This window comes from Lynx canadensis, chromosome D1 (genome assembly GCF_007474595.2).
Source record: "Lynx canadensis isolate LIC74 chromosome D1, mLynCan4.pri.v2, whole genome shotgun sequence".
Lineage (NCBI taxonomy): Eukaryota > Metazoa > Chordata > Mammalia > Carnivora > Felidae > Lynx > Lynx canadensis.
In genome coordinates this window covers 112,868,193-112,896,174 of record NC_044312.2, presented here as the reverse complement: position 1 = coordinate 112,896,174, position 27,982 = coordinate 112,868,193, and the positions used below count along the sequence as shown (strand labels likewise).

The 27,982-nt window shown below is 58.6% G+C and overlaps 1 protein-coding gene across 1 annotated transcript in view; it reads left to right on the top strand.

Moving 5' to 3' along the window:
• Positions 1-27,982, top strand: part of SHANK2 (SH3 and multiple ankyrin repeat domains 2) — a 509,419-nt gene that overhangs the window by 230,061 nt on the left and 251,376 nt on the right. Inside the window, exons 13-14 of the mRNA XM_030332233.1 lie at positions 878-1,047; positions 6,932-7,045. Of these exons, the coding sequence (XP_030188093.1) occupies positions 878-1,047; positions 6,932-7,045 (284 nt within the window). The remainder of the gene's footprint in view (positions 1-877; positions 1,048-6,931; positions 7,046-27,982) is intronic.

Genomic DNA, 27,982 nt, shown 5'->3' with positions numbered 1-27,982 from the left:
GGTGTTTCCGCACCTGGAGTGGCTGGTGCCCGCATGGCGAACCTGATAACATGCCAGAGAACCAGGGTCTGCCCCGATTTCTGCCTCGCTGCAGTCCTTTATTTTTATTTTTCTACAAAATTGTGTTAAAGTGCACATCACATACAGTTTGCGATCTCACCTGTGTTCGCACAGTTCCGCGGCTCCGAGTGCGTTCACGCTGTTATACGGCCGTCCCCACGCTCCGTCTCCAGAACTGTCCGTCTTCCCAGGTGGAGGCTCCGTCCCCGTGAACACGGACCCCCAGCCCCTCCCCTGGCCACAGCACCCACCGTCTACGCTGTCCCCAGGAGACACTGACCCCCAGCCCACCATCCTACTTAGGGATTTGATACTCCAGGCACCTGCTTCCGATGGCACCACGTCAGGGTCGCCTGCCTTTTCTGACTGGCTTCTTTCACTGTGCGTGATGTCCGCAAGGTCATCCATGGTGTAGCAGACATGGGAACGTCCTTCCTTTCTGAGGCTGGGTGTTAGTCTGCTGTGTGGATGGGCCGCACCGTTTATCTGTTCGTACTTGCTGGGCACTTGGGTCGTTTCCATCTTTCAGCGTCGTGAGCAGTGGCGCTCTGGACAGGGCATGCAAACGTGTGTTTGGGGCCCTGCTTTCAGTTCTTTGGGGTTTATTCCCAGAAGCGGAATTGCTGGAATTACTGTTCTCTGAACCACGAACGCTGCCCCCGGGCCTTTTCACGTCTTCGCCTCATCTAGAACCGGGGGCTCCTATGTGACCGCTTGAGCGGCACGGTGTCTGTGACGAATGGATGGGCTGCGGGCCTGGAGTGTGACGTGTGCTGTCTCAGGCCCTGACCCTCTCCCTCTGTCCCCTCCCTCTCAGGCTGGCTTTCCCGCCTGGAGCCAACAAGGACACGCTGTCTGCCTTCGAGTACCCAGAGCCCAAGCGGAAGCTCTACAGTGCAGTGCCGGGGAGGCTCTTCGTCGTCGTCAAGCCATACCACCCCCAGGTCGACGGCGAGATCCCCCTTCACCGCGGCGACAGGGTCAAAGGTCAGTGTCCACCCTGCTGCTGGGGCTGGGTCAGGCCGGGGCCCCGTTGGCCTCAGTGGACCCCACGTTGGGGTGTAGGTGCCTGGGGGCACACACAGAGCCCTGGGAAGGCAGAACGGGGAACAGAGTGACGCTCGCCAGTCATTCTGGGGGGACCTAGCTGTGGCATCCCTGATGCCTGTTAGGGAGTAGCACACACACGTCTAGAATGAGATTCCATTGCAGAAAGTGCAGGGAGGGGGGCAGAGGTCCTTTCTACCTAGAAAACCCCTGAGGGCCCCAGGAAGAAGCGGCGTGGAGGGAGACACCTGGGGGGGCTCAGTCGGTTGAGCATCTGACTTCGGCTCAGGTCGTGATCTCACGGTCCGTGAGTTCGAGCCCCGCGTCGGGCTCTGTGCTGACGGCTCGGAGCCTGGAGCCTGCTTCGGATTCTGTGTCTCCTTCTCTCTCTGCCCCTTCCCTACTCATGATCTGTTTCTCTTTCAAAAATAAACATTAAACAAAATTTTAAAAAGCGGCATGGGAGGAGGACCCGTCACAGGTCATATTTGGACGTGTCTTGTTGGGATTTGGGGTGTCTAGGTAGATGGTCCAGCAGGAGCCACAGCCTGGGGCCGATGGCATTCCTGGGAAGGAAGCCCTCTAGGTTGGAAGGAAGTATCCCCCAAGCAGAATCCTGGGAAATGTGGTCGAAGAGAATTGAAGAGCTCCATGAATGCCGGGCCAAGGGGTTAGACTTTGTGGCCGGGGTCCTAGGGAGCCAGTGATGGTTTCCGAACAGGGAGAGGAGGTATGGAAAGTCTTTCAGGAAGATGGGTGTAATGAGGGCATGAGCAGGAGGTTGGCAGGAGCTGTAGTCTGGCCCTGTCATCTGAGGACAGGCCTTCAGAAGATGCGTGGCAGGTGACAGACAGTGTGCCCCTTAGAGGTCGGCCGTCCGGGGCCAAGTCCTGCCTGCCCCCCCAGGTCACAACCCAGCGCCCTCTTCTGTGCCCTGTGCTAATCCGGCTGACCTCAGCTGGCTTTTGCAAGTGTCTGGTGACAGGTGGAGCCCTCTTCTCTCATGGCCCTGCCTGGTCGTCCAGCTGCACATAAACTTGGCCATCTGGTAGCCCGTACAAGTCCCCGGAGCTCTGTTCATTTTCTTTCCGGCACTTTCCTCACCTTAGATCACGTCTGTTGATCTTTTCCCAAAACTCTTTTCTCTGAAACGTTCCCTTCGCTGTTAAGGCCATCTTGTGAATTTTTTCTAATGTCGGAAATTGCACGTTTAAACTCCAGAGTTTCCGCGTGTATCGTTTCTGTCGTTTCCTTTCACGCAAGACCTCCCCTTGCCCTGTTGGGGTTTCTCGCTCCCCGAGAGCGTGTACTGTTCTAGGACACTGGAGTGGTCCAGTCGGCACACGGAAGTCCCAGTCTGTGAGTCCCCTGTCCCAGCCATCTCAGGCTGGCCTTGCTTGGTTTCCTCTCCTTGTGAGGACGGGCTTTGTCCCAGCAGGTCTTGGTGTGTCTGGTGACCTTCTGTTGCGTTGTGGACATCAGGCGGCTTAGTTGTGGGGATTCTGACTTCACTGAGTTTTCTTCTGTTTGGCTGGGTGGCCTGGGTGACAGGCCGGCTCAGATCTGGCGCCCCGCTGAGCTGCTTGACGCCCTGCACATGGCTCAGGGATGGGGCGGTCCGGTCTGCCGGCCCCTCTCGGGCTCCTTCCCTTGGGACTCGCAGGCTCCGGGCCGCGGAGCGGGGCTCTCTGGTCCAGCTTCCCTCCCGCAGGCCGGGCCCGTGTGCCTCCCCGCCCATTCGGGCACCTTCCCCTCCGAACCCGGTGTTTGCAGCCGCCTTCCCTGGTGGCCGGCAGGGCCTTGTCCATCACACCTGTAGGCGGAAGTCCCTGCACCGTCCCTGTCTGGGGCGGGATTCTTGTCAGCTCTCAAATTATAAACATTCCAGTCACAAACGTAGAGGTTCACACAAGCCGCAACTTTGAATCTTAGCCCCAGAACGTGTCGCAGGGTCAACTTTGTCCCCTAGGAGCGAGCGGATTCCCGCTATCCCCGTGACAAGGACGCGGCTTCTGCAGACGGGCTGGCTGGTGGCTCTGCCGTGGCGATCACACGGGGCCCCAGACAGAAGGCGACAGAAGTGATTTTGCTGAGTGCCTGGGGGTCCACACTGCCGCCTCGGCCGTCCTGCTCCCTCGCGGATCCCCTGCGCCGTGGCTGCGGGGGGTGTCCTGGAGGTGCCCCAGGGACGCGCCCCTCCCCTTTCCCCCGGCCTGGTGGGGGCACCTCTGGGAACAGGCCCTCTTCTGAGAAAGCTGGGCAGGCCAGGCCCCTGGGACTTGCCCCGTCCAGGAGCCCTTGCCTGAATACCGTTGGGTGATGCGCGAATTCGGGGGGGCTGGCGGCCGGTGTGAAGACAGAGCACTGCCCCTTATGGCCTGCTCTTACTGTGTCTGTGTGCACCCCACCCTACCTACCCCGTGGCCCCCAACACACCATCCGGGACTCCCTGGCCGGCCCAACTCTGAGGTCGGCTAAGCCCTCGGCCCAAGCCCCAGCCTTCCTTTGATTCCATGTGTTTCCATGGCGCTCTGTACCCCAGACGCACGCGGGGCTTCAGCCCGGGCCGGCAGGTGACCACCGGCAGATTGCTTCGTGTCTGGGAGCTTTGCGTCTGTCTCCACGCATCGGAGACGGTAACAGAGTAGGTGGAGGTGGAGACCCCTATCCCTGAGCGCCTACTGTTTACTCCGCACAGCACTGGGCACGTCACGTGCGTTTCTGCACGTGAACCTCGTAGCAGCTGTAACTCCGGTAAAGACCTCCCAGTCTTCCCCCAGCTGGTCACCAGGGGCCCAGGACCCAGGTCTACTTGGTCTGGACTCGGAGCCACGCCGGTCCCACCCCTCCCCGCTGTGTCCACTCCGACCTCCAGCTCTGCTCACCTGTACCCGTGTTCATGCTCTCGACCCAGTCTTGGAGAGACGAGAGGCAGATTTACTGTGTCTCCTTGTACGCGGGACGGGAAACAGAAGGGCAGACAGGGCACAGGGCTCGGGTCAGGGGAGTGGGGGCCGTGGGGGCGGCAGTGAGAGACGGAATCCGAGGAGACCCCAAGTCTGCAGCCGGATGAAGGGAGGCCGGGGAAAAGTTGGAGCCTCACAGCCCAGGGGCAGCGGGAAGGCGGCTCGGGGCAGAGGGGTGGACCCAAGCCGCCGAGGGGTCCCCTGCTGGGCAGGAGCCCTGTGGGCAGTGGTGTGAGGGGATCTGCCCCCGTCTGTGTTTCCAGGGGCCTCGCCCCAGACTGGGACCCAGCCCTCGCTGCAGGAGAGCAGGGTGTGTGGGGAGCCGGACTCATTTCCCGTGGAGAACAGAGATCAGTTCCCAGACTCGCGCCTCAAAGGGCGAATGCAAAGGACTTCTGTTCCGAAGGCAGCTGGGCGGGCCATGCAGGCCACTGACAGTTGCCCTGGAGCCCGTTATGCTGGGCCTGGGCCCTTCCCTCCAGCTACACTGTGTGGCCTGGTCTTGTGAGCAGCCCCTGCATCCTGGCTGCCCGGCTGACGGCTGGTGGGGTCCCGGCAGTAGGCGGGAAGGCCCTGGGGTCCTGTGGCTACGACCCCGGCTCCCTGACCCTCAGCCGTGGAGGGTGGATCTTACTATTCCCAGTGGACCACGGAGCCCGTGCACCTGGGAAAGCATCTTTTGCATACCTCTCCCTAAGTGTGGGTGCCCGGGAACAGGGGTGTGCCTGCTGTGATGCCCCTTGGGATACTCTGTGAAGGAAAGCCCAGGATGGCTTGAAATTCAGATGGCCTACAGCAACGTTCTAATCAGGGGGCTTGATGCAGAATGGGGGGCCCTGTCACTCAGGCTGTCCCAGCCCAGGGGCTCGCTCCCGGACACTCAGGTAGATCCTTCCTCGATGACCCAGGCAGTGCATGGCAGAAGGGGGTGGGGACTCACTCAGTGACAGTCCCTCCCAAGCCCGGTAACGGCCTGGCTCATCTAGAACCGACAGTATTCTTTTCCAAAGTACAAGGCAGGGCCGTGTGTCTCTGGAGGGGAGAGGCCCGCCCCGAATAGCAGCCAGGAAGCAGACAGCTAGACCAGAACCTTCTCCAACCGCCATGCTTCAGCTGTGGCCTCGGGAGCACGTGGGCTTATAGAGGGCGAGTGGATACTCCGTTCTCAGGGTGCAAAGTGTCTACTTTTCAGTGACTTGAGTCAGCAGTTTATGGGTGAGCCCAGCCCAGCTCCCTGCTTGCTTACAAGGAACACCCTCTCCTACCTGGGGACAAGTGCACCCTGAGATGGTGGGCGGACACAGTCCCCGGGGCGCAAGCCCAGATGTGTGGCCGATGGTCCGGCCGACACGGTTGCGGGACTCACTCGCAGCTCCTGAAGGGCAGAGGGCCGGCCGTGCGCAAGGCCTGAAACCCAGCAGACGCTCCAGATGGGACCCAGCGTCCCGCCTGCACCCTCCACCTGCCCCCTGCCAAGAGGACCACCCGCCTCCCCCTACCCACGCACCCTGCCGTTTCTCCGTCAGCCTCTGCCCTTTCCCGTGGGTCTTGGGATAAAAGGAACACACTCGGAAGCATGACGTGGTGTCCGTGAAACTGTGGCGTGTCTTCCCTGACTCTGTGGTGGGGAGTCTGGAGACAGATGGGCAGGGAGCACGGGGTCACGAGCCTCTGCATCGCACGTGGAGCTCTGGGGGGCGTTGTCCCGCTCTGAAGGATCGGGAAGCCCAGGCCCGGGGGTGAGAAGCTTCTGTGCGTGCCACGCAGACAAGGTGTGACCTAGGCGTGTGGCTTCGGGCTGCCCAGCCCAGGGGCAGGCGCCGGGCCTCCCGCTGCCGCCAGGCAGTGCTCCATCTGCGGGGCCCCTCTGGGGTGTGGGTCCCGGCCAGCTGGCTGCCTGGGGCGTGAGGGGCCGGCGTCAGCATGCGACAAAACGCTTGAAGCCGCTCGTGTCCACATTTCACTGGCAGAGTGGCCCCCACGGGCAGGCCCACCACCCCTTCTCTCTAAGGGGATCGGCGAGCCCCGCTCCCTGCCTGCACCCGCGTGATCAACAGGCCCTTCCCTGACCAGCTGGCCTGCCGGAGGCACGGGGCTCCGGCTGGCGCCCTCCGCCTCCAGTGCTCCTCGCCTCGAGGCCGCACGGAACACGGGGTCAGGGGACAGCCCCCCACTGCTCTGCCAGCTCTCCTGCACAGGGACCTCCCAAAACTGGTTTAAAAGATCAGGCAGGGGCGCCTGGGTGGCTCGGTCGGATAAGCGTCCAACTTGGGCTCAGGTCGTGATCTCACAGTTTGTGAGTTCGAGCCTGCATCGGGCTCTGTGCTGATGCCTCGGAGCCTAGAGCCTGTTTCAGATTCTGTGTCTCCCTCTCTCTCTGCCCCTTCCCCGCTCATGGTCTTCTCTCTCTCTCTCTCTGTCTCAAAAATAAATAAAAGATTTAAAAAAAAAAAGATCAGGCAGACCCGGACCTTTGGACCCCCCTCCCCCAGCTCGGAAGGGGCAGACGTGACCTCATCGTTCCTTCTGTCCGTGGAGGTGACCTGTCCCCCCACTTTTTCCACCTGACATCGTTGATGGCGGGGGCTTGCAGTTCCCTTCTCCCGTCTCAACTGGGACACCAAGAGAGGGGACAAAGTAGCCGTGGGACTCGTGGTCTCAGATTGCATTAGGTCTCCCAGGCCTAAGGGGAGAGGAGACCTGGGCAGTCTGGTGTCCACACCCTCAGCACCGTCTTCTCGACGGTCCCCTCGAGGTCCCCTCGTGGACGGCTGTGTAGACCTGGCCGAGGGCGCCGGCACGGCTCTGTCCCGGACCCCCGAGCCCACCCGCTAACGGCTTCCCCTTCTTGTCTCTAGTGCTGAGCATCGGCGAGGGAGGCTTCTGGGAAGGCAGCGCCCGCGGCCACATCGGATGGTTCCCTGCCGAGTGCGTAGAGGAAGTGCAGTGCCGGCCCAAGGACAGCCAGGCAGGTAAGGCGGGCACCACCCTTCACCGGCCCTCGGGCCCCGGGCGGCCCATCGGACGCGCGGGGCGTGCGCTAAGAACCGGCTGGTGCCTGGCTACAGAGAAAGGCCGAGTTTCACAGCAAGGATTCCTCTGTGTCATCGAAAGAGGTTGATTCAATTCCTCTGGGCTTTGTCCAAACCAGAAATAGGTTGCAAGACAGTGCGGAAGCATTTAGTTAAGGGGCTGTTCAGTACACGTTCCAGAAAACTTGGATCGTTGGTTTCAGCTTCGGAAAAGGGCTTTCGTGGGTTGAGTGAGCCCTGCAGCCTGGTTATATCCGTCTCTCGTGCGGACGTCATGAATGGGCAGCTCGCCTTTCCTGAAAGGCCCTCCGTGCCCCCCCCCCCCCCCCCCCCACCGCAGAACCACACAGTTTGATGTTTCGATGAAAACCACTCGGGAGAGGTTGGGGCTCGCGACGGAAAATCATTTCCCTGTCTCTCAGAACTCCAGATATAGCCTTTGCTGCAAACCGTGTTGAAATCAATTGCCAAAACATTGACTTGAGTAAAACGTTGAGAGGTGATCGCTGGTGTAAAATGGTGTTGGGCACAGATCTGCTGGCTGCTGGGGAGAGCGAAGCATTAGCCGTCGTCCGCGAGGAGCCGGGGCCGCGTGTGCTCTGCCGGCCCTTGGCCGAGTCCCGGGCACGTCGCACACACGTCCGAAGCAGCCGCGTTTGCTCTGCGGCCAGTGGCTTGGCTGCGTCCATCGTGCGGGCCGGTGGCCCCCGTCCCGAGCAGCTTCCCAGCCCACGCGCTCCCCAGGGAACCCCTGCCCCGGGGCCAGCGCGGCCGGGAAACGAGGCGTTCTGAGGACACGTGCTCTGGAAAGCGCGGCGGTGTCTCCCGATCCGCCGGGTCCCCCGACACGTGGCTGGCTTTGCAGCCGCTCGGGGACACCCAGCTCTCCAAGAACTTTGGTCTCAGAGGGCCGTCTGTTTGCGCTAAGCTTCCCACTGTTCGGTCTCTGCTCGGGTTCCAACACCAGTGGGGGGGGGAGGGTCGCGGCATTTGCCGTATTGTAGGGGTGTTGAGGTAGGAGGCAGCCTGACCTTAAGCTTGGAAGGGGAGGCTGCCAGGTGCTCCAGTGGGGAAGGCGGCTGGGAGGGGCAGCCGCCAGCCGGCGGGGGGGGGAGCTGGCTTTCCCGGGGGTGGTGATGCGTCCACCGAGCCCCTGGTACCAGCCGGACCTCCAGGCAGTGCCTACGGCCCCCGGCCCACCCGCATCCTGTCCTGCAAATGGCCCGCCCAGCCCCTCTGGTCTGTGAAGGGCAAGACCACAGCCTACGAGCGCGACCCCCCTTCCAGGAGGCCGAATGCCCCCATCCTCCCGGTCTAACTTCCCTCCTGACGGGGAGGGGAATCCAGCCGTCCTCCCCTCTCCTGCTCCCTCTCTGCCCGCCTGCCAGCGCTGTCCCGCTTCGCCTGGATAAGATGCCCACAGGGCGGGTGGGGGCCGTGCAGTGGGTCCAGGCTGGGGGTCCCTCTGGAACGGCTTCCCGGGGGCTGTGGGTGTGCATTTACCGCGGGGAAGCTGTCGGGTGTGGTGGACGGACGTTCCTAGAAGGATGATCCTTGCTCCCGCAAGGCTCTGCAGGTTGGTGTCCTTTTGATAAAGCCGTGTTCTCCGCCCAGGCCGACGCCCAGCCCGCCGTTCAACGCCCTGGGGCTCCAGCCAATCCTGGGGGTTGCGCGCGGGGCCTGGAGAAATTTGGAAGCGGGTCCCTGACTCCCGCGTGACCGTACCAGACCCTGGACTGGTGGCACCCCGTGCAGGCACCCTGCGCACGTTTCCTGAGCCCCCCTGGCCCGGACCGCTTGCGGGGCTGAGCCCGAGACTAAACATGGGTCACGTTGTCTGTAAAGATCTTAGGAGCTGGAGCAGATTGCACTGTGACAGATTACCACAGACACCGAAACTTCATTATCTTGTGGGTCCAGGGGTGAGGAGTCTGGGGTGGGTCTCACGGGGCCACAATCCCAGCATCAGCAGGGCCGCCTGCCTTTTCCAGAAGCTCTAGGGGAGAACGCACCTCCCTGTTTTCTCCAGGTTCTGGGGGCCACAGCATGCTTGGCTTGTGGCCCCCTCCGGCCAGCCTCGGAGTGTCGGCCAGGCCCCTTACCCCGCATTTCTCCGACCCTCTCCCGCCTCTTCCCCACCTTAGGATGTGTGTGGTCAGATTGGGCCCCCCCCCCTCCCCCGGTCGTTCAGGCGAGGGTAAGCTGATTTGCAACTTCCTTCTCCCTTTTCCACGCAAGGTCACTACTCACAGGTGCCGGGGATTAAGGCTGGAGTGTCTCTGGGGCCCCCCTGTGCCCACCGAGGATGGGGAATTATGAGCCCAGTAGCTGTGCTGTGATGTAGGCTATGGGTCGGAGGGGGAAGGCATCCTGTCACCTGGGATGGAGGGCGGTGGCACGGAGAGCAGGATCTGAGCTGGATTCGGGGGCCGGGAGGTTCTGACGCGACTCCTGCCGGGCCCCCTGTGCCCTGGGCTTTCTGAGCTTGTGACTTAGCACGATAGGTCCTTTTTCACAGATTTCTTTTCTGGAGGTATGATTTACATGCAGCGAACCGCAGCGGGTGTAAGCGTGGTTCCGTGCGTTTTGACAAATGTATATCCCTGTGTCTGTGACCACACTTGGGGTACATTTTCACGACCCAGCACATTCTCTTCTGGGGGCTTTCCGGCCGCCCAGCCCCTCCCCCATCAGGGCTCTGCGAGCAGAGGCCGGCATAACCGGCTGAACCTCACAGAGACGGGCACCCTGTGGCAGGCACTTCTGGGCTAGGCTCCTGGCAGCCGAGCGCTCTCACGTTCAGCCACGCCGCTGCAGGGACCACGGTCCGTCCGTTCTCATCACCGAGGCGTACTCTGTGCCATACTTTCTTTGTCCGTGCTCCCAGCAACGGGCATTTGGGTTGCTTCTCGGTTTGGGCTCATAGGGAGGTTTCTGCACACGCCTTTCTCTGGACACGTGTTCCCCTCCCCCGGGGAAATCTCCGGCTGTGCACCTGCCAGATCACAAGACAGGAGCGCGTGTCACTTTATAGGAAACGTGCAGACGGCCCTCCCCGCTGCCCTGCCTCCCGGTGCTCCGCCAAGCGAGGGCTCCGCGGCCCCACTTCTTTGCCGACGCGTGCGCCGACCTGTCTCGGCACTGCGGCTGTTCTGTGGGTGCGGAGGGCACCACACTGCCTGTGCCACACGGCAGGTGCCACAGAGCGTTCTTGTGCGTAAGTGTCTCCCGTGCGTTTGCCCACAGCAGTCAGCGTCTTCCAAAGTATCAGGGTGTGTCTTTGTCCGTTTTTATATAACTTTTTTAAATGTTTATTTATTTATTTTGAGAGAGAGAGAGAAAACAAGTGTGCAAGCGGGGGAGGGGCAGAGAGAGAGGGAGGGAGAGAGAGAATCCCGGGCGGGCTCCACACCACAGAGCCCGACGTGGGGCTGGAAGTCGCAAACGCAAGATCGTGACCTGAGCCGAGGTCGGAGGCTTCGCCGGCTGAGCCCCCGGGCGCCCTGTCTTTGTCCAGTTTTCACTGCTCTGCCTCTGCTCCTGGTTTTCTTTGTGTTCTCTGCTGTCAGCCCTCCGTCACGTACGTGTTGCCAGTACTTTTCAGAGCCTAGGACTTGACTTTTCGTTTTCTAGCTGCGTCTTTAAGGAATAGGAAGTTTTTAAAATTTTAAATGAAGTCCCACTTAGTGATTGTTTTCTTCCATAATTAGCCCTTTTTGTAGCCCCTCCCCGCCCCCCAGCCCTGCCATTGTTACATATTGACAGCGAGCTGACCTGGAATATACACGGAATCCAGACACGGTACAAAGTACTTTGCACAAGTTTCCACCCCACAGGCTCGTTCTGTACAAAGTCAGTCTGGTTTGGGGAGTTCTCTCCCTTTGGGGAGCCCCGCATCTCTTTGTTGTAAAGTGAGTATTTAGCCCGCAAATCCCGCTCACACGCATTGAATGAAATAGGTGAACGATTCAAGGAACCCACAACATGCGAAAGCCGTTCAGGGCACCTTATGCCTGAGCTCGACCGACTGATTTCCCGTCACCCAGCGACAAACATTAGGGGCTGCTGGCAGCCACCAGCAGAGTGACGTGGTGGCCCCAGGACCTTGGCTGGTTCGCTGAGACACCTTTGGCTCAGTGCCGTGGAGAGGTCGGTAGCTGTATCTTCAACGTGGGAAGTGCTTGCTCTTCTGAAGCTTGGTTCTTCTTTCTTAGGACTGTGTGTTTCTGCCACGTCGAAGTTTCCAATAAGCTTTCCTTCGTGGTATCTCACCCAGCCCGAGGAGTAAGGAATCATCCTCCACGACGTACATAAAAACACTGACATCTCAGCACCCGGGAGCGCACGGGGAGGGGGTCACCAGGCTGGGCCGTGACCTGTTCTTTGGAACTCCTAGCGCCCTGCCCTGTGGTACCCTGCTTGGCAGAGCGGCAGGGAGATCCTGGAGTTACGTGCATGTCCCTCCCCCGTGCTGCTGGGGTGCAGGCTTCTTAAGGATGGGGACTCGTCGGCAGATGCATTAGGTGGGGTGATGTCCGCTGCCATAACGAGCCCGTAACTTCGGCGGCTTGATGTGTCTTTTCTGCCCGGCTGTGGCCTCATCACTCTCAAGGGCCGTAGGGGCCTCTGGCTCAGAAGGAACGTATGCCACTGCCTCTCTGTCCCCAGTGTCCAGGCCCAGCCGTGTGACCTGGAGGCCACAGGGCTCGGCCGTGCGGTCCCCTGCCGGGAGCCACCGCTGGCGACCGACCCCTCCGTGGGATAGACAGAGGTTCGTGGATACGGGCGGACACAGATACATGTACATGTTAAGAGAGGCCCTTTAAGAAATTGGCTCAGGCTTTTGTGGGGGCTGGCAAGTGTGGGATCCGCGGGGCAGCTGGCAGGCTAGAGCCGCGGGCAGGAGCTCAGGCGGCAGTCTTGAGGCAAAGTGTCTTCATGGAGCCTGTTCTGCTGTTCGCCGATGGGAGGGGCCTCACCCACACCGGCGAGGAAAGTCTCCTTTACTCAGAGAGCTGGTTGCAGGTGCCGGGAACCATGCCTACAGAACGCCTTCCCGGCAGCCCCCGGCCGAGTGCCTGCGGCTCTCTGGGTGCTGCAGTCCGGTCAGGCTGACACCTGAAACTGACCGTCCCCATGACCGGCCCGCCCTGTGGATGGAGGGAGGGACGGCGCCTGCCTGGCGGCCCCTCTGCTTTCCAAGGCGTTGCGTCCCTGTCCTGTCCTGTCCTGTAAATCCGGGACGATGGCGTGGTCCTTTCTCTGCAGAATTGTGCCCATTGAACAACGATGAGGGATGCCCCCCAGTGACACACCTCCAGTGACAAATGGACAAAATCCATCCAAAATCATCACTTGGAGCCATTGATGAGTCAGTTTGTGGAAGGCAAAGGCACGCACACGCGACTTCCAGTGACCCGGCTCACGCATAAACGGGGCTCCCCGCCTGAGGACCCGGCAAGGCCAAGTCACTGCCAGGCAAATGGCGTCTTAGTTGCTGAGATAAAGGACCGGACGGTCTGATGAGAGCAGGTGAGAAGGCGGCGTGAATGGCCACTGCCCATCCCTGACCGCAGCCTCCAGAGGCAGCCACATTCCGGTCGCCCGAAGGCCACAGAGCTGGGCAGTTCAGACCTCAGCTGCAGGACGCCCCGTTCTTAACTCCTGCCTCCCTACCGGGAGTGTACCCGGATGAGCCGCCCCGGCACGGTTCGGGGGTGTCACATGCCAAAGTGCTGCCGGAGCCCGTCGGACCCTCGGTAGATGCACCGACCCCCAGGGAGGAGGCTTTGTGGGGTTCCCGGTGGAACGGACTTCCGGAATCCAGTGGGAGATCTCCTGGGTACAGGCTTGCGACCGGATGAAGGACGGTGAGTGCCCGGCCAGGGCTAGCTGTGCCCTCCCCGGTTGCAGTTCTAGGGGGCGGGATAAATCTGTGTTTAGGAGTTGGCCCCGTTAGAAGATTCTAGAAGCTATCCGTAAGAACAAGGTCTGGACCAGAAAGTCGGAGCACTGCTGAAGAATCGGATGTGCGACACGTCCCGTCTGCCTCTCGGGGAGCACCTCGTAATCACCCTCTGGGGAGGTATCGTGACAATCCCTTTTGTCAGCAAGGAAACACCACGGGCCGCTCGTGTCCAGGCTGGGAACTGAACCTGACCGCCCACATTTCCCGGCTCTCTCTTCGCACCGGACCCGTCTCGTTCCCGCTCCTGCTGGGGACCCTCCTTCCCAGCCTCTCTGCAGCTTACCAGGGTGGTGGCCCCTCACGCAGAAGCCCCCGTCGGCTCAGCGTCGACACTGACTCTGGGAGACGTCTCCCGAGGACCTCAGGCACATGCTCTGAGGGCCGATGACACGGTACTCCCGGGTCTGGGCTCAGACCCTACGGGTGGGCTGGGGCGCCATGTCGAATAGCAGCTTCCTCCTCCCAGAATCGGCTGTGAGCACGGCTTACGGCTGTGCTCCCTTCACCCTCCTGCTGCATCGGGGCTTGAAACCACGTGTGAATGGGCCCCGGAATCACCCCCTCCTTCCCCTGGAGGGCACTGCCATGTGGCCTCATCACCTCCAGCAAACGCTCTGGTCGGGGCTGAGCCAGAACGTGAACGTGACCTCGTGGTTTGCCGAACGTTTGTGAGCATTCACGAGTGGCTCGTGGCTTCCCTCCTTCGAGATTTCTTGTGTCTGTGCACGCTGATAAGAAGGGAGATGAGGAGGAGGGAGGGGGACCTCCTCCATGATGGCGTTGAACTAGGGATCTGTCTGCCTGGTGCATCCTCGTGGCCCGATGCTCATCTACACCTAGGATCCCTCTGTATTCTCTGGGCGGCTGCGTTCAGCTCACCCAGCGTCTCCCAAGATTGTGCTGGGACCGGTCACAACTGCTTGCTGCAGGGCTGGGCAGGGTTTGCTCCGGCCCTTCCGGAGAACACGTCCGGACCCCTGAGAGCCCTTCACCTCTCAGCTCAGCTTTTGCAGGTGATGTCCGTGACCTTCACAGTATGCTCAGGAGGTGGGGACACGGTGGTGTCCCTCCCCCTATTTTACAGGTGAGAGTCAGAGTTGTAAGTGACTCGCTCAGAAAAGCACGCTTGATAAGTGGCCGAGCCAGGACCCAAATGTAGATACATCCAAGCCGACGGTCTGTTCCATTCATCCTCCAGACTGGAGCGTCTCCGGGGGATCAACCACCCTCTGAGATGTTGAGATTTGGTGGCCAGGAGTGGTTGTGGTAGTTATGGTGGTGATGCCAGTTGGGTCCATGCTGGTGGTGATGTTGTTGATGGTGGTGTCATGTTGATGGTCGTGGTGGTGATGCTCTTGGTGGTGGCATTGGGGTTGGCATAATGGTGATGCAGTTGATGGTGGTGATGGTAAGGAGGTGACAAAAGGAATGATGATCATCACATCTGAGGGTCCAGCTTCGTGAATTCTACTGCTCTGGCCACAGGTAGGATTTTCTCACTTATCCCAGCCTGCCCAGCCTCACCCTCCTTTCTGGAAAGCTCCTGGGTTGCCCCTCCTGTTTCCTGAAGTTTCACTTCTTTCTTTAGGCTCTCCTTTTGGTGGAGACACATCACCGATACTGGGCTCCCTTGACAATAACCACGTTGCCTTCGTATGTCTGTTTTCAGCTGGTGCTCGCATGGCCTTTGTATTTCTAATGTTTTGCATGAAATACAACAAATAGAGGGGACTTCACAAACCATTCTGTGTCACTTAGTGGACAGCTCCAAAACACCACCCCTGCCCCATGCAACCAGCATCCTGGAAGTCCCCACATGCCCCTTCTCAACGGGACCCTCTCTCCCCACTGCTAACCCCGCCCTGTCTTGCACACCATTCACCTCCTTATTCTGTGATAGCTTTACTTGCTTACTTTACAAAAAAACGAATGTTTATGTTTGAGAGAGGGAGAGTGCAAGCTGGGGAGGGGCAAAGAGAGAGGGAGACAGAGAATCCCAGGCAGGCTCCATGCTGTCAGCACAGAGCCCGACGTGGGGCTGGAGCTCAGAACTGTGAGATCATGACCTGCGCCGAAGTCGGATGCTTAACCGACTGAGCCACCCAGGCGCCCCCCTGCTTTCTTGCTTTGCATCCCTAAACAGCGTGGCTTCATTGTGACCGTTTTTGAACGGTTGGTTGATAAGCGGAATCACCATGTGTGTGTTGTGTTATGTCCAGTCTCTCCCCTGACGTCTGTCCGGGATGTCCGGGTTGTGTGAGTGGCTCCGGCGCCCATCTCGCTGTGAGGTTGAACATCTGTGCTTCCGTGGGCGGCCACTTGGGTGGTCACCAGCCCAGGGCTGTCACAGACAGCGTTGCTGTGGACTAGGCTCCTAGCGTAAACAGGTCTGCCCTTCTTTTCCTCACACCCAGCGGGGATGGTGGTCAGGCTTGGGTGCGTCCTCCACTTTTCTAGATGCTTCGGCCATGTCCTAAGTGGGTGTATCAGCCTGTACCTGCTGCTGTAACAAATAGCACAGACGGGGCAGCTTAAACAGCAGACATTTATTTCTCCCAGTTCCAGAGGCCGGAGGTCCAAGGTCGGGCCTGGCTTGCGCACGGCCGCCTTCTCGCTGTGTCCTCACATGGTCCAGGTCTCTGGTGCCTCTTCTCACAAGGGCATCAATCCCATAACGGGGCCCCCACCTTCCTGGCCTCCCCTGACCCAAATTACCTCTCAAATGCCCCACTTCCAAATACCATCCCATCGGGCGTAGGGCTGTGATAGAGGCACGGGGAGCACGAACCTGTAGTCCCTGGCAGTGGTGCGGCCACATCCTGCCAGCCCTCGCTGGCCGTTCCCACTACTGGTCTGGTGTCCGTGCAGTGGCAACGCGGGATTTCAGTGGGTTTCCCTTATGACTTTGCAGGGTGAGAACCCGTTTTGTACGTCTGTTGGCCACTTACTGGCATTTCTTTTGTGTCAAGTGTCAATTCAGGTCTTTTGCCCAGTTTCCTTTAGAGCGGCTTCTTAGTGATTTGTGGTCACTCTTTACATATTCTACGAGAGAGCCCTTTGTCAGTGATACATAGCTGCTAACATCTATTCCCAGACTGTGGCTGGGCTTTACACTGGGAGGCCGGGGACCCCCCCCCCTTCCACCTGGCTCTTGGGGTCACCGATTTCCTCCTTAACATGGAGAAGGCAGGCGTGGGCACAGGACAGGGCCTCCTGCAGACAGCGCACACCAGCTCGACTGTGACCCCATCACCTCCTTGACACCGTAGCCAATGTGAACGCACCTTCTGTCTATGGCAGGGGATGCTGGCTGCCCGTTTCCAATGGTGACTCGAGGAGCTCCATGTAGAAATAAATGTATAGGGATGACTACATTGGGAAAACCCTGCCCTGCTGCTTTGGGGTAGCTTAGCAGTGACCCCTTTCCCAGGCAGTCCCCTGAACTCAGTTAGCTAGCTTAACCTAGTAAAAAAGCCCAGGTCGTCTGAAGGCCTTCAGGATGACAGGGTGGGGGGTTGCAGCTGTGTGCTCGGAGTGGGTGTCGTGGGTCTGTGGACTTGGTCCAGGCAGGAGGCCCATCATGGGACGGTGTGACGCTGGTGCTGTGCCAGCCCCAGGACCGGCATTTCTAATCTCCGAAACAGTTCCATGAGCTGTCATCGCCCCTACCTTGCACGTAAAGAAACAGAGGCCCAGAGACATTGTACAATATGTACAGGGTTGCACAGCCTGTGAGCTGCAGACACAGGATTGGAATCTAGGCCACCCAAGCCAAGGGAGCCTTGGGTTCTTGAGCCCACGGATAGAGAAGCAGCACAGCCCCACCCCCACCCCCTGGAGAAGGCAGGAGCAAGAAGGACAGAAGTTACTGCTCGGTCAACAACCTGGGGGTCACTTGGAAGAGGAAAAACCCCCACATTAAAAACTAACACTCTATTATAAAAACTGAAATTGTCTATGAAAATGCGCATCACTGGGGGCAGAACGGTTTTGCTCTTAAAGCATAGGGTCGTTTTGGGGGCATCACCTAATGAAAGCACAGAGTGGAGGGCTCCTCTAAGACTTGCCGTGCCCCTGGGAAGACTTGGGGTCTCTAGGCCCAGTCTGAGAAAACCCTCATTTGGGGTTCAGCCGTCTCTGTGCCAGAGAAGGAAGTCTAGGTTGCTGGTTGCTAAGAAGCAAACGCGTGGCTCATGGAAAAGCTGGGGCTGATTTTGAACTTCTAACCTGATTTTGAACTTCTAACCCAGGGCCTCTTCCTGCCGCATCCCAGATCAGGGGGTGCTCTGTTCACTGTCACTCCTTTAACTGAAGATGACAAAATCCCAGAGCTCCCCCTAATGCTCTCTTCCCCCAAAAAGGGAATTGTTATTGTACGTAATTTAAAAGCCCCGAGTTCTGTCTGTCTTCAGGCATAGCTGGATCCAGGTGCTCAAACGACGTCCCCAGGGAGCTTTCTCTCCATTTTCAGGCACCGATTCTTCTATGATGGCGTTGTCCTTTGGCCAGCCCACTTCCCAGGGTGGTCCCTGACAGCTCAGGGCTTATGTGCTCCCGAGAGCCCAAGTCCAGCACGGACAGAACATGTCTTCTCCTGCGTGCTTGGCAAGCGTCAGCGATCGGCCCTGATGGGGTTGACCTAAATCATGTAGTGGCACCCCAGAACCAGTTGCTAGAGCTGGGAGATGAGTTTGCTTAGGGCGCGTGGCTGGCCGGGCCTGGGACAAGAGTGTGGGTGGACGGCCTGCTAAGGGCAGCTGGGGTGCTGTGACCAGCAGCAGGAGGGAGGCAGCCGAGCCTCTGAGGATGTCCGCAGACGTCCCTTCAGCGGGGAGGCCCGGGCACCTGGGCTCTTGGAACAGGAGAGGAGACCACTGCCGTGACCTGCTTTCACCCAGCTGGGAGCACTTGCCCGGGAGACAGAGAAGGGGTCGGAGCTGTCACCCCACTTCTCTGGGCGGCTCTGCTGAGAGCCATCGAGACACAGGTGAGTGGAGTCCCGTCATACAACCAAAGTTCCACTTGTCGCAGTGCATACGAAGCCGCTGTGAGATACCACGATAGGCATGGCCGTTTCTTCCAAAACAGGATGCATTTTGTTATCTTTAAAATACAGGCGAATGACTCGATTAACACAATTGTAATCTGAAGTATTAATAAGCGACGACAGAGCCGGCTTCCAAAGGAGTCACGAGCTGCTCCCTAACGGAACATAAAGCAAATGTGAGGACTCATCGTCCTGGTCGCCAGTGGCTAGGTTTTCGTTAAACAACCGTGGCAGAATCACGCAGGCTTCCCCCGACTTCTTACTTTTACACCATCTTATTAAAACACAGTCGGAGCCTCGCCTCTCTGGTGTGTGCACCCTATTGTCTCCGAGCAGCTGCCCTGTGTTTTAAATACCCGTTTCCACGTTCGGCCTCGCCCCCGAAATAGAGTTCTGCCAGGTCTTCTGTAGCTTCCGGTTCTGTCGGGAGGATTCGGTCTCTGGCATTGCTCTGGGTCCCAGGCCCTCCCGCTCCCTCCCCGGCAGCCGCGGTGGCCTATGCCGGGTCGCCATGGCAACCTGCTGATGCTGGTTCCAGCCCTGCCCTCCTCCGCCACCTTCCCTCCTGCCGCCACAGGACGCGCGGCTGTGTCTGCAGCTCCTTTCACAAAGTCACCCTGTCCAGCGGCCGCCACGGGCCGGGGCTCTGGCCAGAGGGGAGCCGGCGTGGCTCAGACTCTCGCGGGTCAGAGGGACGTGCTTATTTCTACGGTGCATCACGTGCGTGGATGTTGGTGGGCAGGAAAGAGGTGTCTGTTACCCTGCCAGGTCTGCTGTGACAGAATGTGACAGCCGGGGCAGCTTCAACGGCGGGCATTTCTTTCTCCCGGCTCTGGATCTTGGCAGTCCTAGATCCGGGTATCAGGACACTGGGTTCCTGGTGAGGACCCTCTTCCTGGCTTGCAGATGGCAAGCTGTGTCCTCACATGACCTTCTGCTGTGAACGTCCCTATATCCCTTTATCTTCTTAGAGGGACACAGGTCCTGTGGGATTAGGGCCCCACTCTTACGGCCTCACTTAACCCTAACTGTATTCCTGAAGGCCCCATCTCCAAATATGGTCCCACTGGAGTTAGGGCTTCAACATAGGAGTTGGCCGGAGGGTATACAATTCAGTCCATAACGTGCTGAAGAGAGAGAGCCGGGAACTGAGCTCTGTTCCCTGCGGTGCTTCCTGCCGCACACAGTCCCTTCCCACCACACAGTCCCATCCCCAGTGGGGCCGTCCTGTTGTCCGTGTCAAGGGCACTGGAGCCAGAGCCTCACCGTCACCTCGCTGCTGTGTGGCCTTGGGCAAGTTACTTGGCCTCTCTGGCCCTGCTCTCCGAGATAGCGGTGGCAGTGATGTGTTTACCACAACACTGCTGGGAGGGGGTGGTGAGCCCATCATGGAAGCACCTGGCACAGTCTGGCTCACAGGTAGGCTCACCACACATTGGCTCTCAGGTTGATATCATCCTGCGTGACGTGTCTGCAGATAACCACAGAGTGTGGCCCTAAACCCAGCCGTCCAGTGAAGCCAGGGTGTGTGAGAGGGACCTGGGAATATGTATGTCTCAATGGCTTTCCAGACAGGTGCTTGATGAGCTGGGATCTGAACCCTGAGTTGGAGCAGCTTTAATTGGTGCAAATTCAATTGGTGAGCCAGGGTGGAAGGAGAAGGCCTGCAAGTTTTGGTGTGTAAATGCGTGTTTGTCAGGCCAGTGGATCAGCCCTCATTGAGGGCAAAGAACTCAGAGGGTACAGCAGTTCACCTTAGTGTCCCCCACACCTAGCATGGTGCCTGGAATGTAAGAGATATTGAGAAAGTACTTCCTGGATGCATGGGTGGATGGAAGGATGGATGGATGGATGAGTGGGTGGATGAGTAGATGAGTAGATAGTGGATGGGGAAGCAGATGGATGGATGGGTGGGTGGGTAGAAAGATGGATGAGAGATGGATGAGTAGATGGGTGGATGGGTGGGTGGAGAGATGGATGGATGATGGATGGATGAGTGGGTGGATGAATGAATGATTGATGGATGATGGATGGATGAGTAGATGAGTAGATAGTGGATGAAGAGGTACATGGATGGATGGGCGGGTGGGTGGATGGTTGATCGATGGGTGGGTGGAAAGATGGATGATGGATGGATGAGTAGATGGGTGGATGGGTGGGTGGAGAGATGGAAGGATGATGGATGATGGATGGATGGGTAGATGGGTGGACAGTAGAGGGGTAAATGGATGGATGGGTGGGGGGGTAGGTGGAAAGACAGATAATAGATGGATATGTAGATGGGTACATGGATGGATGCATGGGTGGATAGATGGATGGGTAGATGGGTGGATGGGTAGATGGGTGTGTAGGTGGGTAGAGATGAATGGATGGGTAGATGGGTGGATACTAGATGGATGGGTAAATGGATGGATGGGGGGGGGGGGAAAGTCAGATAATAGATGGATGGGTAGATGGGCCCATGGGTGGTGGTTAGATGGTTGGATGCATGGGTGGATGGAAGGATGGATGGATGGATGAGTGGGTGGATGAATGAATGATTGATGGATGATGGATGGATGAGTAGATGAGTAGATAGTGGATGGGGAGGTACATGGATGGATGGTTGATCGATGGGTGGGTGGAAAGATGGATGATGAATGGATGGGTAGATGGATGGATGGATGAGTGGATGGGTGAATGAATGATGGATGATGGATGGATGAGTAGATGAGTAGATAGTGGATGGATGGGTAGATGGATGGATGGGTGGGTGGGTAGAAAGATGGATGATGGATGGATGAGTAGATGGGTGGATGGGTGGGTGGAGAGAGGGATGGATGGATGGGTAGATGGGTGGATAGTAGATGGGTAAAGGGATGGATGGGTGGGGGGGTAGGTGGAAAGACAGATAATAGATGGATGGGTAGATGGGTACATGGATAGATGCATGGGTGGATGGGTGGATGGATGGATGGATGGATGGATGGATGAGTGGGTGGATGAGTAGATGAGTAGATAGTGGATGGGGAAGTAGATGGATGGATGGATGGGTGGGTGGGTAGAAAGATGGATGAGAGATGGGTGGATGGGTGGGTGGAGAGATGGAAGGATGGTAGATGATGGATGGATGGGTAGATGGGTGGACAGTAGAGGGGTAAATGGATGGATGGGTGGGGGGGTAGGTGGAAAGACAGATAATAGATGGATGGGTAGGTGGGTACATGGATGGATGCATGGGTGGATAGATGGATGGGTAGATGGTTGGATAGTAGATGGATGGGTAAATGGATGGATGGGGGGGGGGGGGAAAGACAGATAATAGATGGATGGGTAGATGGGCCCGTGGGTGGTGGTTAGATGGTTGGATGCATGGGTGGATGGAAGGATGGATGGATGGATGAGTGGGTGGATGAATGAATGATGGATGATGGATGGATGAGTAGATGGGTGGATGGGTGGGTGGAGAGATGGATGGATGGATGGGTAGATGGGTGGATAGTAGATGGATGGGTAAATGGATGGATGGGTGGGGGAGGTGGAAAGACAGATAATAGATGGATGGGTAGATGGGCCCGTGGGTGGTGGTTAGAAGGTTGGATGCATGGGTGGATGGATGGATGATAGATGGGTAAGTGGATGGACCGCACGGAGGTGGTTGCAGATACCCATTCTATCTCTCATACGCAGCTCACCCTAATCCAATTGTATAGCCTCCCCTACCTTTAAACCTCTCCAACCTTGAGATTTCTTCAAGAACAGCAGGAAGGCAGTGGGCTATTATGAGACCCAAGAAAACACCAGCATTGTTGGCATCTCAAGCCAGGATTTCTTTGGGTCTTCAGCCACTGGAGATTGTTAAGGGAGAAGTTCCCTTAAGCCAACACGATGTGCAGTGGCCTCTGACTCTGCTTGCCTGCTCTGTCCTGTGAGTTCAGCAAGCAGAGCTTGCTGCCCCTGCAGAGCTAGGAGAATGGCACTGGGGCTTGGGCATCCTACTTGGGAAGGGTGGTTGACCCATCCTCCTCACCCATGCCACGAGTGACATGGGCCGTTGGGGGCCTGGGAAGACAGATGATGTCATGCCCTGTGAAAGGTAGAATAAGTGAGCTGCTCCCAGTACGGGCTGGCAGGTGAGGGAGGACAGACCTGAGGCCTCTCCCTCGATACCTGGGCACCCAGTTTGAGGATGGCTAAGCAGTGCCAGGAGCCCCCCTCTAGCTGGGGCTCAGCGGGAGCCAAGGGCCATCCCGCCCAGAGTGCACCGTGGCTCATTTTGGAAAACGAAAGCCATCATATGGTGCTCTGTATGGAGTTAAGATGTTGTTTTTGGCTTCTCTGAAATAGACGATAGGAAACAGATCCGGGGATAATGAATAAACATTGGCTTATGGGGGCTGCATGCTGGGAACGATGAAATCTCACACTGGCAGATTAAATTTAAGATATGCATATGGAAAGCAGAGATGGAAGGGCCAGGCTCCTGCTCCAACAAATCACGTAGCCAAGGAGAGCATCTGGGAGGACGCTCTGTATGTGCCCCATCCCCAGCCAGTCGGGGTCTGGGAGAACCAGGGTGAGGAGGTGCCTGGGCTCCTAGGAGACGGGCGGGAAGTGGCCGCCTGGGCACCACCCAGACGCGGATCGGGAATCTGAACCGGGACTTGAAAAACGCAGTTTCCCGAAGCTTCAGCATGGTTGATCCGATCGGATCGTCAGATCGGTTCTGGATGGTGCACTCTCTCCTGTCTCGTTTTGTTTTGTTTTTTTTTTTAATTTTTTTCAATGTTTATTTATTTTTGAGACAGAGACAGAGCGTGAACAGGGGTGGGGCAGAGAGAGGGGGAGACACAGAATCTGAAACAGGCTCCAGGCTCCGAGCTGTCAGCACAGAGCCCGACACGGGGCTGGAACCCACGAGCTGTGAGATCATGACCTGAGCCGAAGTCGGATGCTTCACCGACTGAGCCACCCAGGCGTGCCTCTCCTGTCTAGGTTTACACCACTCTGTCACCTGAAGGTCTTCAGACGTGGTCCCCATCTTTCTATTTTCTGAAACTGAGACAGAATTCCCATGCCATAAAATTTACCCTGTTAGGGTGGACGTTTCTGTGGGTTTTCGTATACTGCCAAGGTTGTGCAAACATCACCACTGTCTGATTCCAGAATATCTTGGCCATCCCAAAACGAAACCCTGTCCCCACTGGCAGCCATCCCCACCCCGCGTCCCCAGCCTGGGCGGGCACGCTCTCGTTTCTGTCTGCACGGGTTTGCCTATCCCGGACACGTCGTGTGAACGGAATCTTACAGCGCGTGCTCTTTGGCGACTGGCTTATTTGGGCGTTCGGGCTGCATCCATGTGGTAGCACGTAGCAGATGACATGTCATGTCACGTCAAGGCTGAATAGTATTCCCTCCTAAAGAGAGACCACATTTTGCGTGTGCATTCATCACTGGGTGGACATTAGGGTTCCCACTTCTGGGCGTTTGGAAACAGTAGTGCTGTGAACATGTGCGTGCAAGTATCTGTCCGAACACCGGTTTTCTTTTTTTTTTTTTTTTTTTTTTAATTTTTTTCAACGTTTATTTTATTTTTGGGACAGAGAGAGACAGAGCATGAATGGGGGAGGGGCAGAGAGAGAGGGAGACACAGAATCGGAAACAGGCTCCAGGCTCCGAGCCATCAGCCCAGAGCCCGACGCGGGGCTCGAACTCCCGGACCGCGAGATCGTGACCTGGCTGAAGTCGGACGCTTAACCGACTGCGCCACCCAGGCGCCCCGAACACCGGTTTTCAATTCTTCCGGACACGTACCTGGGAGTCGAACGCTGGGTCATGTGGCCACACCATCTTTAACCTTTCGAGGACCTCCCAGGCTGTTTTGCGTGTTCCCTTCCCGCTAGCACCGTAAAAGGGCTCTTGAACGCCCCACACCCTCGCCGACTCTCATGTTTCGTTTCTGGATGATAGCCGTCCTACTGGGCGTGAGGTGGTACCTCGCTGTGGTTTTTCATCTACGTTTCCCTAATACCTCGTGACACCAGCATCTTCCCGTGTGGTCACTGGCCGCGTACGTGTCTTCTCTGGAGGGGCTTCTGCCTTTTAAGTTAACATGCCGTGAACACGTTGTGTGTGGTCCTGTAGCGGGTTTGGAAAGTACCAGGCGGTATAAAGGAGAAAATACAAATCACTCACAACCCTACCCCGTGTTGATAATCACCACTGAGGTGTCGGGTTTTCTCTGAGTCTAAATGTCTGTTAGACAGAATTGAGGGCGTCCTTTTACAGCACGGATCCTGCTTGCTTTCTTTCCCAAGTGACGAAGGACATCGTGTCATGGGTCCAAAGTATTCTCCCAAAACACCGTTCCCCGTGGCTCTCCAGGTTGTCATTGGGAAGTCGTTGATGAGCCCGTGCCCCTCACCTTTGTCACGGCCATGACATTGGCCGCCTGTCCAGCTCTCTTATGATTTGTGACATTGCAGTTGCCCCCGCATTTTGTTATTGCAAAAACAGCAGGGCGGTGAACGGCCTCACGGTTTAGAAGGTCTCTGTCCATGTCCTTAGGGTACTTGTCCTGAATCCACTCGCCCGGATACTTGGCACACCACGATGCCACCTCTTTTCTGTCCTCAGCCCTAGAAATGCGCTGGTGTCCAGGGGCAATGGCCGACTGCCTCCTTTCTGACTTTTTCTAAGAGTTCTGGAGGCTCCCTCAGGGCTCAGCTGCCTGTGGCCTCCTAAAGATAGGGGCTGCCACAGCCTGGGGCCGGGCCTCGGGGACACGGAGTATGCTTTTTCTCAAGCCGGCAAAGATCAGCATCGTCATGGGCCGGTGACCCCGCCGCTGCGTGGGGCCCCACACTTCTTTACGCCCTGAAGCTGCCACCTTGGATTCTTAGTCATTTGTGAACGGGGGCCCCTTGCTTTCCTTTGGCTCTGTGTCCCTGAATTCTGTGTCCCTCGATTTGCACGGGGGACCCTGTGGCCTTGGAAATGCACCCGTGGGCCTCCGTCTTGCACTGGAAGCCACGGGTTTTGTGCTTGGAGGCCCTCCCCTCCAGAGTGGTGCCATCTTGAATCAAAGGCACTTTGTTTTAAAGACTCCCAGGGCTGCCCAGGCCCCGCTGGCACAGCCTGGTGGATTCGGGAGTCCCAACAACCTCCAACCCCCCGGGGACGGGGCTCTGAACTGCAGTGGCTTTCTGACCGCAGTGGGCCAGGCTGACCACACCCCCGGCCACCTGCTGCCCCTCGCCGGTGGGGCCTCAGCACCAGCTCCCGTGCCCCGCTGTGGCGGAACCGCCCCAACCCCCCACTTCCTCTGGGTTGTTTAGATCAGAGATTTGCTGGAGAAATCCTTGCTGAGCACAGCCAGACCCCCCAGGAGCACGTCCATCCTGAAACAGCTGCTAACCGCTGCGAAGGTCCCCCTGGCCGCCCTTGTTTATTTAGCCGAGATGCAAACGTGCCCTTGACCGGAATCCAGAAATGGCACTCCGCATGTGCACAGATCGGCTGCCCCTGGGCTTCTCCATGGAGCCCGCATTTCCCGGGCCGGGCGCCTCCTCCATCGGGCGCCCAGAGGGGGAGCCGGCCGCGGAGTGCTCCTGGCCTCCGTGTCTCTGAACGGATGCCCCTCCCTCCTTTCCTTCCCCGGACCAGTGGATGGAGAAAACAAGCCTGTTAGCCTTGACCCGCTGTGTGGGGAGAAGGGGCTGAGCTCCCAGCAGCCAGGACAGTACCGAGTCTTTGTCCAAGGAGAGGAGGCCCACGTTCCCGTTGCTTCTAAGGAAACTGGAATCGGGGTCCCTCATCACCACTGCGGAGCTTCTGGTTTGCGAACGGCTACAACTTCTCCGATGCGGGGTCATTTTCCCAGAGTCTTCCCCAGGGCAGAGGGCGAGCACCCCACCCCTGAGGGCCCATTTCACAGATCAGGACGCTGGAGGCCGTCACACTGGGGCCCAGGGTCCTGACCATCTCATGCACAGGGATGTCTGTCTCACTGGGTCTTTTAGGGACAGCAGGGACTTCAGAAGTAAGATAGCGGGACAGCTAACCTCGACCCTGCCTGACCGTGACCTTGACGGGCTCTGGGAGTTCAGCAGATGCCTAAGGAGCGCGGGTTCCTAGCGATTCGGCCCCCCTGAGCCCGCAGCGTGTGTTAACGATTTCTGTTACTGGAGACAGAGCTAGGCTGGCGGCTCCGTCCCCCGGAAGGACACCCGAGGAGCGGAGGAGAGGGGATGGCCACGCTCCGAGTTCACATCCTGGAGTGGGCACTAGAACTTTCTTTCTCCCCTTGACCAGAGCTTTGTGTGACCCGGATACCTGGCTGAGAGGGGTTTTCCCCTCCCCTCCTGCACGCGGGCCCATCAGAGAAGGCCCACCTACCTTCCCCTGAGCCCGGGCTGGGCCGGAAGGGGCCGAGGCCCAGGGCCCGCCCCGCAGCTGCGGTAACGCGGCTGAGGGCCATCCAGAGGCCACACCCTCCCCGCTGGTCCCCCTGCGGGGCCTGCATCAGGGCGGGAGACCGACACTACGCGTTGCCCTTTCCCAGAGTCAGGGCAGTTTAGGGGGTCGCAGACCTCACTGGGGATCAAGGGAGGGCAGCGCACGCACACACGCATGTAAACACGCGCTGAGCACACGCACATTGGACACGTAGCACACACGCGCCTGTATACGCATGCACATGTGTGCACACGCAGTCTGCACCGGCCGGGTGCAGTGGACACACGGTGCTCGGGGAAGAGTCTGTGCTCCGCCGTTGCTGTGGGACCGTGCTGTCCTTGAGCCCTGGCACAGATACGAAGCCCCGGTGCTGATCTGACCTACTTCTGGCTCCCGAAGCTCCCAGCTTTCCTGGCGGGCAGTCCTCGAATGAGTCCGATTGCCAGGGTGACCGCGTCGTGCATCGTCCAAATGGGGACAGTTCTGCGCGAAGGAGGGCGGCTGCCCTCGCCGGGCAGCCGGCTGAACCGGGGCCGCCCTACTTGCCACGAGGAGCAGGGCGAGGCGGCCCCTCCGCCTGGTGTCGGGACGTGCTCTCCAGGAAAGGAGGCAAGAGCTGGGGCGTCACGGCAGGCCGTGCCTCACCCCTTCCTTCACCCTGACACCCTCCCACTGGCAGAAAACCGGGTGCCCGGCCCAGGTTCCCCGGAGGAGCGCGTCACGGCGTCACGGGTCGGGAAAGAGAGATGGCTGATCCCAGAGGCTGACGGCCGGCTGCTGGAGAAGCTTCCGGCTGCCCATTTCGAAGCGGCTTTGGGGGAGGGTAGCAAGGGTGGCTTTGTCTTCAGAGTGGATCTCCCGGCAGAGCCTTGGCACCTCGCGTGGGCGCTCGGCACGGTGCTCTCGGCTGCCACGTTGGCAGAGGAAGGGAGGTCCCCTTGGAGACCTGCCTGCAGACCCAGAGAGGGCGGTGGGGGCCTGAGCCCTCCCCCAGCTGGGGGCTGACCTGACAAGTCTGGGATTCTGGGACCTCTCTCAGCTGAGTGGGCGGGTCTGTGGCATTTAGACCCTGGTGACACCCCTGTCCCCAAGGCCTGCTCGCAGGGGCCCTTCACAGGGGCGGAGCCGCTTCGATGTTCGTGGCTCTGCACTGGCGGGGATCCGGGCTTTGCCGAGTGCCCGGGGGATGTCACTGACGCTCTCCACACTTGGTTCCCCCACCTGCGGACGGTCCTCACATCCGCTGCCCTGGGCCCTGGTGCGAACTCAGAGGACACCCCCAAAAGCAGCTGGCATTTCCTCACGGAGCAGGCGACCCCAGCACACCTCGCTGCAAGGTCGATCACGGTCCAGCCACACAGCGTGGCCTCCTGGGCTGCCCGCTGCTTCTCCCACAGCGTGGCCGGGGCCTCTCGGTGCGCACACA